Below are 12305 nucleotides of genomic sequence, written 5' to 3'. Positions count from 1 at the left end.
AAATCCTTTCTTGTTGAATTCCTAATCATTTTCTATGAAAATTTCAACATTTTGTGGACGATATACCAAAAGTAGTGGACCGATTTTGCTCTTCTCCGAATCCGATGTAAGTTTGGTAGAAATAATAAGATTTCTCAAGTTTAGAAAGAATCGGATACTCTCTTCGAGAATATCGGACATCGCTAAATTAACGGCAAATATTCTGAAACGAAATTCGCGCAAAGATACATAGGGTCCAAACCCGTTATTTCGGGTTTGGCTGCCTCAAATAAAATGAAGAAGAAATCTACTAAAAATACACCTTTAGTGACTCGCTTGAGGGTTAAAATTCCCAACCAAAATAATTATCATATCGATATCAGTAATACAGTACGTTAAGTTTATACGGCATATGAGGCCCTCGCACCTCGGCTACGTCAATGCAGTCTATGAAACTTGTCTTCTAAATTCTTTCAGCATATTATTGTCTTTAAAATGAAATTTCATATTCTGGAATTGGTTTATATTTTTTTAAATTACTCAATAACAAACAACAAAAGCTCGACATAGCCATGAGTGCTAAGTTGATAATTAATTTTTGTTTCTTTTCGTTTTATTCAAAAATGTGTCTTCTATTAGCACAGTAAGTAGCTTACTACGCCGAGTCGGTAGCAGTTAATAAATTGTATTCTCCTTAGGCTGATCGGATAGAATATTGGGGCTACACGAGTGAAATTCATAATGTGACCACAAAGGATGGATTTACTTTCAGTATATTTCGTATACAGCCATCAACATTCTCTCAGGCGAGGAGAGCGCGACCTGTTGTTCTGATGATGCATGGCTTGAGTAGTTCTTCGGATTTTTGGGTTTTAAAGGGACTCCATCAACCATTGGCATTTCTGTTGGCCGCAAATGGCTATGATGTTTGGTTGGGTAATACTCGTGGAAATCCTTATGGTTATGATCATCCGGAAATATCTATGAATTCTCGAAAATTTTGGCGTTTCTCTTGGCATGAAATTGGTGTCGAGGATTTGCCCAGCACCATCGAATATATATTGGATATAACTCATCAGAAAACATTGCATTTTGTCGGCCATTCGCAGGGATGTACAAGTTTGTTTGTTTTACTCACCACAATGCCCGAGTATAATGACAAACTAAGATCGGTACATTTGCTGGGCCCAATGGCCTATGCGAGCCATATGCGTTCGCTGTTGGCTCGTACAACCGCACTTGTCATTGGAAGATTTTCCCCATTGGATCCGCTCTTTGGTGATACTGAACTTTTTCAAAATCCAATTTTACTTAAACTCTCCGGCTTTGAGAGCTGCCGCATAACAGGGGGAGCACTGAAAATATGTCCCCTTTTGTATTTTCTGGCATTCGGTGGCGAATCGGATTATACTTTGAAGGTAAGTTATGCCTATCATTTTTTTATAATTTGTAATTTTTATAATTTGTAAATTCTTCAAAAAAAGAATTCTATTCCAGTCCGTTTATCCCGACTTTTTCGAAACCCATCCGGCCAGATGTTCCACCCATCAAGGCATACATTTTCTTCAGCTTTATATTTCCGGTTATTTTCGTCAGTATGATTTTGGTGCCGAGGGCAATCGTCTACGTTATGGTCAAGATGTACCGCCGGAATACGATTTGTCTAAGATAAATCCAAGATTTCCATTGCATCTGTACCATAGTAAAGGTGATGCGTATTCTGCCATCGAGGATGTACAACGCCTGAGTGCAGTTTTGGGTAATCGAAGTGTTCGACATTTTATCGATTTGGATAATTTTGCCCACATGGATGTTGTGTTGGGTTACAACGCTTATGAGGTTGTAAATATAAATGTGATGAGAACTATGAAGCAAGTTGATGACCATTTTCAGGAATAAATTTAAAACGGAGGAATTTTGAATATTTTGTATTGACTTTATGGCTTAATTTAATAATAAAATATTCATGCAAAACAGCTGAAACCATGGTTGGAAATATTCAATCAATTGAAATTGTATCGAAATAGTAGTTTCTTATATGTTACTATTTTTTATACCCTACACTACAAAGTGGTCAGGGTATTATGTCTTTGTGCATTTGTTTGTAACAGGCAAAAGGAAACGAGATAGACCCATAGTTCCTTTTGATGATCTGCATAGAATCACATTCTGAGTCGATTTATGCATGTCCGTCCGTCCGTCCGTCTGTCCGTCGGACTGTCCATGTATTTTTGTAAACAAAGTACAGTTCGCATTTATTGCCCTATCCAGATGAAATTTTGCACAAATCATTTGTTTGGCCCAAGGACGAACCCTATTGAATTTGGAGATAATCGGCCAAAATTTAGACATAGCTCCCATATATATCTTCGTCCGATTTGCCTTTTATTGTGCACCAAACGTGTAATATCAGGCCAAATAGTATGGAATTTTGCACATACAACCAAATTATGCCTGAAAATAAGTATGCCAAATTTTATCGAAATCGGTTCAGATATAGTTATGGCTCCCATATATATTGTTCATCCGATTTGTTATTTTTGTCCTCCGCAGCCGTAATATGTACTCTGTAACAACAATATTTGGGGGAATATATCAAATACAGCTCAGAAATACATTTGCTAAATTTTATCGAGATCGGTTCAGATTTGGATATAGTTTCCATACATAATTTCGTCCGATTTACCTTTTATTGTGCACCAAACGTCTAATATTTGTCCATATTGGATGAAATTTCGCACTTACGACCGAATTGAGTCTAGAAGCTAGTATGTCAAATTTGATCGAAATCGGTTCAGATATAGTTATGGCTCCCATATATATTGTTCATCCGATTTGTTATTTTTGTCCTCCGCAGCCGTAATATGTACTCTGTAACAACAATATTTCGGGGAATATATCAAATACAGCTCAGAAATACCTCTGCTAAATTTTATCGAGATCGATGCAGATTTGAATATAGCTCCCACATATAACTTCGTCTGATTTACCTTTGATTGTGCACCAAACGTCTAATATTTGCCCTAATTGGATGAAATTTGGCAGTTACGACCGAATTGAATCTAGAAGCTAGTATGTCAAATTTGATGAAGATCGGATAAGCTATAGCTATAGCTCCCATATATACTGTTCATCCGATTTGTCATATTTGTTACCCCACTCCGTAACAACGATATTCAGGGAAATATATCAAATACGGCTCAAAAATGTCTGCTAAATTTTATCGAGATCGGTTCAGATTTGGATATAGCTCCCATATATATCTTTATCTGATTTCAAATTAATTTTGCTCCAAATGGACAATACAGGGTTGCCCATATTCGACGGACCTTTGGGCCCTTTCCAATCGACGAGGCTTGTCCGCAGGCAACAGTCTTTGCGTCAAATGAATTTTGTACGGGACAAATGCGAATAATCCGTTGTAAAGTGGACCGAGCCATGCCCAACTGCTGAGAACGGCGTTTTTGGATTGTTCTTGGGAACTCTCAACACTGGCTCGTACGGCAGCGATATTCTCGGCCGATCGCCTTGGTCGACTTTTATATGGCCTCTTCGGATTAGAAAGAGCCTTACCAGTCGAAAATTTTTCGTATAAACGCTTAATGGTGTTCTTAGAAGGCGCACTTCTCACATTTAATGTTTTAAAAGCACGTTGAGTTTTCACAATTGAATTCTTCTGTTGAATGTAAATTTCAGAGCGCTCGCGTGGCGTGTATTGGTTCATGGTAAAAATCTGCTTGGACTGACGCTTCAAACGCGGTATGTCATTAAGCGATGTGACATCTCTGTCAAAAGTTATGGCGTTGCCAGATGGGTCCGTCGAATATGAGCAACCCTGTACAAGTCCGAATTTAAAAGATACAAATGCTTCGGCATATTTAGCCCTTTGAACTTTAAATTATAATTATAATCATGGCGTGTATGATTGAATTCTCCCATAAAAACTTTTAATTGTTATGCGGAGCTCTACTAAATTAGCAAAGTGGTGTAGGGTATCATAAAGTCGGCCCCGCCCGACTTTAGGACTTTCTTTACTGGTTTTAATATTTGCAGAAATGTTGAAAGCCAAAATGAGAATTTTTCATATTTAATAGAAAATTAAAGTTTTACTGTGGGAATGAGGTCTAGAATGTAGTGACAGGGCCTACGAATCTTACAAATATTTTTTAAGGACTTCAAGAAAAAATTGCGCATTTCTAAATTACTTTGTGGCCAATAATCAAGTTGTTTCATGGACTTATTTCTTAGAGCCAAACCAAACTCTTAGATCGAAAAATTGGGGATTTCAAAGATTTTTTAAGGACTTGACCTGCTATTACTTAAAAACTTCCTACATTACACAGCCCCATTCAGGCCGATGGAAAGAAGGGTGAATATTAAATCAAGACCAAATCTTCTGGATCTATTTTCGTTTAGAGCGACATAGCGCCTGAAAGCCATTATTCCAACTGAAAATTATGATTTTCCTTTTTTTTTTTTTGAAATGTTAACACCGATTTCAAGTTTTTTTTTAATTTTAATTATATTTTCCGCTTACTTGAAAGAAGTAACGGTATAGTCCTTGGCAATTGAACACCCTTTTGCAGAAGTGCTTTTCTAACCTGCTACCAGCCCTATTGCTTTACCAATACCGAAATTTAGTACAACTTAGTACTTTTCGTACAAATAAAGGATGCGTTTCCAAACCATCACCAAATGTTAAACAAAGATACCATCAGCAGTCTATATGACAAATTTCAGAATTTTATCTCCATCCCTTCACCCAGTACCAAATACAGTAGCATTCAGCACTTTTAATACAAAATCAGAGTGAAATGAAAAAACTGCAACCAACTTCAGACTGCTGTCATTTCAAAGCCACTCGTCCGACATCTGTTAAAATTATTCCAGTGACAGCTCATTATATTGTTTAGAAGCGCACAAATGCATTTTGGTGAAATTTTCCAGAAAAAAAAGGATGCTCTGCTCTCTTTGGATGCTCTGCTCTCTTTCATTAATAACACGGCGACACTGGCGTCATCGAAGTGTCTGCCATTAAGTCTTCCTGTAGTGGAATTTTTGGTAACACTGAAGCAGGCCACATAACTCGAGGTGGTTAGCAGGTTGGTTGCAGAAGAAGACCTTTGAAGTCCTCTATAGGACACATTTGAGGTCTTATATTCGTGATGGAATTCAAGGGTGATAGTGTGATTTCTTTATATTTGGCTGGAAAACCACAAGTGGCTATCGTTAGAGCACTCCAGCATTTAAATGTGATCTCGTACCATCGCTCGTTACCGTGATACTGGTAGCGTGGCCCGACGTCAAGGAAGTGGACGGAAGAAAACAGCAACATCAGCACAAATGATTCGAAAAGTAAAGAAGCGACTTGATCGAAACTCATGTCATAGTGGACGAAAAATGCCTCGTGAGCTGAGCATATCGCAATATTCCATTCGGAAATATTGAAAAATTAAAGATTGAGAAGGAAAATAGACTCAAAAGAGCTAAAGAGTTGCTTCGCTTGGCCGAAAGTGGTGAACTGCCGAATTTGGTTTTCTGCACTTTTTTATCTCACCCTGTAAAGCCGCCATATCTTTGCAAGATATAAGTCACATTTCCCATTTGATTCGATCCAAAACGTGAAGCAATAAAATTGTTTTATTCCACATATTAGGAGCATGCCCAGGCCCATGCACCTCGGCTCCGTCAATGAAAACTAATAAACTTGAAGTCTAATTTATGGCAATACATATGGCCTTTAAAAATGCAATTTCATATTCTGGAATGGGTTATGTTTTTCGAAATATTCAATGAAGAACAACAATCTCACGACAAAGTCATGACAGTCAAGTTGTTAATTAATTGTGGGTTTCTTTGCGGGATCATTCAGAATGTGTTGTGCATTACCACTGTAAGTATCTTCTCAAGGTTAAAGAGAATAAACGTTTACGACATTATTTCCATAGGCTGATCGGATAGAATACTGGGGCTTCACGAGTGAAATACATAATGTGACAACAGGAGGTGGTTTTACTTTCAGTATATTCCGCATAAAACCATCTGCATCCCATCAATCACAGGGAGCACGACCTGTGGTCCTATTGATGCACGGCTTGAGTAGCTCCTCGGATTATTGGGTTCTAAAAGGACTCCACCAACCATTGGCATTTCAATTGGCCAATAATGGCTACGACGTTTGGTTGGGCAATACTCGAGGAAATCCCTATGGCTATGATCATCCGAAAATATCTATGAACTCTCGAGAATTTTGGCGTTTCTCTTGGCATGAAATTGGTGTCGAGGATTTGCCCAGCACCATCGATTATATATTGGACATAACTCAGCAAAGAACATTACATTATGTCGGACACTCGCAGGGATGTACAAGTATGTTTGTTTTACTCTCCGAGATGCCCGAGTATAATGAAAAACTAAGATCCGTACATTTGCTGGCCCCAGTGGCCTATGCCAACCATAGTCGTTCGACATTGGTTCGTACGACCGCAATTGTCCTTGGAAGATATTCCATTTTGGATCCGCTCATTGGTGATAGTCAACTTTTTCAAAATCCAATTTTACAAAAACTCTCCGGCTTTGAGAGCTGCCGCAGAACAGGGGGCGCATTAAAAATCTGTCCCCTGTTGTATTTTCTGGCATTCGGTGGGGTATCGGATTATACTTTGAAGGTAAGTATACCCAAGTTGTATGCAATTTGTAATTTTGTGCATTTGAAGAATTCTCTTTTAGTCCGTTTATCCCGACTTTTTCGAAACCCATCCGGCCAGATGTTCTACCCATCAGGCAATACATTTCCTCCAGCTTTATGTTTCCGGTTATTTTCGTCAGTATGATTTTGGCCACCGGGGCAATCGTCTACGTTATGGCCAAGATGTACCGCCAGAGTATGATTTGTCGAAAATTAATCCTAGATCTCCCCTGCATCTGTACCACAGCAAAGGTGACACTTTTTCAGCCATAGAAGATGTTGAACGCCTGAGTGCAGTTTTGGGTAATCGAAGTATTCGTCATTATATCGATTTGGATAGATTTGCCCACATGGATTTCGTGTTGGCTTACAACGCTCATGAAGTTGTCAATCCAAATATTTTGAGAGTTATGCAGCAAATGGATGCCAATTTTTCAGAATAAATTGAAAACGTAAGAAATTTTGGATATCAATTTTGGATTGAATTTTTTCATTCATAAATTTTTTAAAAAAAATATGCATACAGTTTTTATAACCTCCACCATAGTATGGAAGTTATATAAAATTTGTCATTCCGTTTGTAACACCTCGAAATACACATTTTAAACCCCACAAAATATATATTTTCCTGATCAGCATAAAATCCTATATCGATTTAGCCATGTCCATCCGTCTATCCGTCTGCCCGTTTTTGGAAATTACTCTAGCCTCCGAACGAAATTAAGTAGGTTGATAAAATTTTACTCAAATGTGTATTATGTCTGCAGGACTTTTGATATTGAAAATGGGTCATGTAGCTCCACATTTTGACATAGCCCCCATATAACGGCACCTCCCGATATTCGGCATTTTGATAATTTTAGCGACGTTATTCACCGGAATTGTTTCAAATTTGGTATTTGAAGTTCGTAATGGGTTCTACAGCCTAAGACTGAAAATTGCTGGGCAGGTCCACGTTTTGGTATAGCCCCCATATAATTGTACCTCCCAATTTTCGGTATTTTGATGATTTTAGCGACATTACTCACCGAATTTTTTTCTAGTTTCGTATTTGTATATTCTAATGGCTTATGACAAAAGTTGCCTATGCAGGTCCACGTCGTCGTATTGACCCTAATATAACAACTACATTCGCTATTTTTACGATTATAACAGAATTTTTAACGGATTATATTGTTTTTTTGAGAATAGCCAAATTCGTTTCAAATGGCGGAGGGTATTCAAAGTTCGGTCCGGCCGAACTTACAGCTTTTTTTACATGTTAAAAAATCAAAATGTGTATAACACTGTACAACACAACATATACACGTGCCTTGACTTTATGTGAAACTATGAAATTTGTCATTCTAATCTCCACCAATCCCAAATATTTAAGTATCTGATACCAATAGAGACCTCAATACGGAATTTTGGGATTCTAGCTCTATCCCTTCACCTAATACCCATTTTTGTACCACTTGGTACTTTTCGAACACATTTGAAAAATAACATCCATATCTCACTCCCAGATGCCAAGAGAGGACTCCAAACCTATCCCTTCACCCGATATCATATGAAATATCACATTTCCAAAACCATCTCCATATCTCAAATTCAGATACCAACAGAGGCGTCAATATCAAATTTAGTACTTTTTGAACAATTATAGTACACATTTCACATTTTTTCACGAATTTCGGGATTACAGCTCTATTCCATCACCATATACCTAATTTAGTACCGCTTAGTAATTTTCGAATAATTATAGTATACATTTCCAAAATTACTCTTATATTTCAATCCCAAATACCAACAGATACCTCAATATCACATTTCGGTATTCCAGCTCTAACCCTTCACCCAATACCCAATTTAGTAGATATGGAATAAATTTTTGGGAATAATTGTTAATTGTTGCTTTAAGCCTTTTTTGTGTGGGTGGAGTACTAGAAGGATTGAGATAAATTCCATAATCGCATCAGATCTTTGGCCTATGGGAAAAGTAAAATTTTTTAGAACTATTCAAAATTTTGTCCCATTGTTGGGTGGTACAAGAAGATGAGGACCATTATTTCACATCTTCACATCTGATATTGTGTTTATAAAAATATTGGGATTTGTGAAATTTGAAGAGAATCGGATGTTGATTTCGCATTTGATGAGTGATGTGCCAGAGGGAGTGGCTCTATCTCTACCATATTTATAATAGATCTTGTGTTGACGGAAATATTGAGTTGTACTAAGTCTGAATGGAATCGGATAGTAATTCCGCGTTTTATGAGCTTCGTGGACATTGAACATTTTGAGGTACCAGATGAAGAGAACCTGATACTTATTTCGTATTTTTTAATCGTTTTGGTTATTCAAAACGTTGACCCTTGACCCAGAAGGAATCGTCCGATATCTACCCTCTTTATTAAAGATCGTGTGGTGATGGAAATATTGAGATGTTTAAAGTCTGAATGGAATCGAATATTAGTTTCGCGTTTTATGAGTTTCATGGACATTCAAAATGTTGACCATTTGTGGGGGAGGTACCAGAAGAAGTGGACCGAAATATTCCATCTTCACAGTAGATCTTCTGTTAGTAGAAATAATGGGTTGTGTGAAATATGAAGAGAACGTGATGCTTATTTCGGATTTTATTATAGTTTTGTTCATTCAAAACTTTGACCCTTTGTTGGAGAGAGGTTCCAGAAGGAGTGGACCGATATTTTCCATCTTCACACAAGACCATGGTTTAATAAAAATATTGTATTGTATGTAATTTAAAGACATCGGACTCTTACATCACATTTTATAAAAGTAAAAATTGCTCACAATGTGACTCTTTGTGGGAGGTGTTTGATGGAGTGAGATTTACAAGGTTTACACAAAATCGAATGATCCGAATTCTCTTTCTATGAGGTAAATTGTTTTCATTGAAGATTTAGACCTTTTGTGGAGAGAGGTACCAGAAGGTGTGAACCGATATTGTCGATCAAAGTTTAACAATAAAATTACGATACTCGCTTCGAGGGTTAAGTTGAGTATCGCCCATTGATTGACTCCAAATATCCTGGAACGGATTTTGTCCAAAGGTACCTGGAGTATAAATCCGTTATTTCGTTGAGGCACGATTTGGCCGTTTTAAATGATAAATACCCTCTGCAGCCATATGACTAAGGATGTGAAAATAGGTAGAGCTCAAAGATGAACTATTTAAGCACATACTTTCAGGAAAATCCTCCCCTCCTTTGGGGCACCAAATTGATCCATACTTAAAATTTGTCTGATCGAAGAAAATCGGACTCATTTCCTACTTTTTTCAAATTAATGAAGTATATTGGTATACTGGCCTATTCGCCCAGACTCATTAAGTAAAAATTCCGAAATGTAATGGTCAACCCTCGTAAATATTTGACAGTAAATGTACTCGATTTATTATCTCCATGTTCAAAAAATAAAACTTCCCTTTACCTATCCCGCCAATAATCCATCGACACGTTTCATTTCACTCAAAACATCGCCATTTACAACATCCTTAACATTATAACCCAACACGAAGTCCATATGGGCAAAGTTATTCAAATCAATAAAATGCCGAACACTCTTATTACCCAAAAGTGTGACCAAGTGTTCTACATCCTCCTTTGCTGAAAAGGTATCATCTTTGCTGTGATACAAATGTAGAGGGAAGCGAGGATTGATATTCACCAATTGGTAATCCGGTGGAGTTGTCTGATTATAACGCTGCTCATTTCCCTTCGTGCCAAAATCGAATTGACGAAAATGACCCGACTTGTAGAGTTGGACAAAGTGAATGGCCTGGTTCATCGAACAACGAGCCGGGTGAGTACTGTAGAAATCTGGATAGACATTCTATTTTGAAAAAAAAAAATAAAATAAAATTTTAGTTAGAGTACCAAAAATTGGGAATTTGTCCCTCCTACTTCCAGAGTGTAATCCGAACGACCACCAAAACCCACAAAGAATAGATAGGGACAAATGAAGAGCGCACCCTCGGTTCGACGACAACTCTCAAATCCCAATATGTTGCGTATGAACACATTCTCCAACAGGGATGTGTCTCCAAACCAGGGTGTTATAAATGAATAGCTACCGAACGGTAACGACAAAGCTCTTATCATTGTCGAACGGCTATTTTCCATAAATGACACGGGAGCCAGTAGATGTACGGATCTCAGTTTTTCACTATACTCCGGATACGTGGATAATAAAACCAAAATTACTGTTGTACCCTGAGAGTGTCCCACATAATGGAGTGTCCCTTGTTGCGTTGCCTCCAGAACATAATCAATGATGTTGGGTAAATCCACTACGGCAATTTCATGCCATGAGAAACGCCAATATTCACGTGAATTCAGTGATAGCTTTGGATGATAACCTCCATAGGGGTTACCCCTGGTATTAGCCAACCATACATCATAGCCATTTTCAACTAAAGCATAGGCCAAAAGATCAGGAACACCTTTGAGTACCCACAAATCGGATGAACTAAGCAAGCCATGCATTAGCAAGGCAACAGGTCGCTGTGTATGGCTCGGTTCACTGGGTTTCTTTATGCGAAATAGGGTAAGTCGGAACCCGTCCCTGGTTGTTACATTATACGATTCACTAAGATAGCCAGCACTTTTTACACGATCCGCCTGGAACATAAATATCGAGATGTTAATTTTTTTTAATGGAAAAATATTAGGCAATTTTGGCTTACAGTTGTCTCAGCTCCTACATTTTTAAGTTTCAAAAACGCCACCGAAATTAATATAAGTATTGAGTTTTTCATTAAAAGTCCTCCTAAAGTTTTTATAACTTGTTAAAAACGTTCTGGCAAAGCTTTAAAAAATGCCACGAATATATAGAACGAAAATCTCTTCAAAAACCATTAAAAATTTTATGAAAAATAGTCGTGTTCAATAAAAATTGGAGTAAAATAATTAGTTTTTAAAAGAAAACGTCATTTAACGTCGTACGTATGTTGAAAATTTGCAGGAGGGACAGTCTTGGTGCGGATACGTGTGACAAGGCATGATTTTTGGAAATTCGCACCAAAAAGGTAATAAAATTACTAAAATGTGCTAAAAATTTAATACTTTGTATTGGATAGATGAAATGTGGAATGAGAGTTACTGATGAAATGCAGGATAGATTTACTAAGGGTTTTTGGAAATGCAAACTTTACGGTTATGAATAGTTCTAAATTTGGTATTATATGAACGGATGAAGCTAAAAACTTGAAATTCGGTATGAAAATCAAGGTTAGAAGGTTGATAAGGTGGTCTTGGAAGTGTGTACTAAGTGTGCAAACTGTACTAAATGGTACTAAATTTTGGAACAGTTTGGTATGGGGTGAACGAATGAAAGTGGAATTTTTAAATTTTGTGCTGGTGGTAGGTTTGTGACCGTTATATGGGGGCTATATGAAGACGTAGACCTACATGGCTCATTTTTTGACTTAGGATGTAGCATCCATTACGAACTTCAAATAGCAAATTTGGAACGATTTCGTTAAATAATGTCGCTAAAATCATCAAAATAACGAATATGGTGGGGGGTACCGTTATATGGGGGCTATAAGAAGACGTGGACCTGTACAGATAATTTTCTGTCTTAGGTTGTAGTATCCATTACGAACTTCAAATGCCAAATTGAAAACAAT

At 37.4% G+C, this 12305-nt stretch overlaps 2 protein-coding genes across 2 annotated transcripts; one reads left to right on the top strand and one right to left on the bottom strand.

The window, feature by feature from the left end:
- The first annotated feature begins 815 nt into the window (after window positions 1–815).
- Window positions 816–7118, top strand: LOC101894394 (lipase 3-like). Its single transcript, XM_020037895.2, has 4 exons — window positions 816–1397; window positions 1477–1818; window positions 5928–6647; window positions 6709–7118. The coding sequence occupies exons 1-4, from the start codon at window positions 816–818 to the stop codon at window positions 7108–7110; spliced, it is 2046 nt and encodes a 681-aa protein (XP_019893454.2). The 3' UTR covers window positions 7111–7118.
- Window positions 7119–10040: 2922 nt separating this feature from the next.
- On the bottom strand, window positions 10041–11470 carry LOC101894223 (lipase 3). Its single transcript, XM_005186659.4, has 3 exons — window positions 11361–11470; window positions 10579–11295; window positions 10041–10507 (listed from the first exon to the last, which is right to left on the bottom strand). Exons 1-3 carry the CDS (start codon window positions 11430–11432, stop codon window positions 10106–10108), a joined length of 1191 nt encoding a protein of 396 aa, XP_005186716.1. The 5' UTR covers window positions 11433–11470; the 3' UTR covers window positions 10041–10105.
- Window positions 11471–12305: the final 835 nt, after the last annotated feature.

The sequence above is a fragment of the Musca domestica genome, unplaced genomic scaffold (assembly GCF_030504385.1).
Source record: "Musca domestica strain aabys unplaced genomic scaffold, Musca_domestica.polishedcontigs.V.1.1 2, whole genome shotgun sequence".
Classification (NCBI taxonomy): Eukaryota; Metazoa; Arthropoda; class Insecta; order Diptera; family Muscidae; genus Musca; species Musca domestica.
This window is presented reverse-complemented; position numbering and strand designations above follow the sequence as displayed.

What these genes read in the sequence shown, in the direction of transcription:
- LOC101894394 (XM_020037895.2), top strand. Translation starts at nt 816, where the DNA reads ATGCATGGCTTGAGTAGTTCTTCGGATTTTTGGGTTTTAAAGGGACTC. An exon ending in TGGGTTACAACGCTTATGAG is followed by an intron (nt 1,819 to 5,927) that starts GTTGTAAATATA and finishes TTATTTCCATAG; the next exon opens with GCTGATCGGATAGAATACTG. An exon ending in TATCGGATTATACTTTGAAG is followed by an intron (nt 6,648 to 6,708) that starts GTAAGTATACCC and finishes ATTCTCTTTTAG; the next exon opens with TCCGTTTATCCCGACTTTTT.
- LOC101894223 (XM_005186659.4), bottom strand. Translation starts at nt 11,432, where the DNA reads ATGAAAAACTCAATACTTATATTAATTTCGGTGGCGTTTTTGAAACTT. An exon ending in ATGTAGGAGCTGAGACAACT is followed by an intron (nt 11,296 to 11,360) that starts GTAAGCCAAAAT and finishes TTTATGTTCCAG; the next exon opens with GCGGATCGTGTAAAAAGTGC. An exon ending in GTTCGGATTACACTCTGGAA is followed by an intron (nt 10,508 to 10,578) that starts GTAGGAGGGACA and finishes TTTTCAAAATAG; the next exon opens with AATGTCTATCCAGATTTCTA.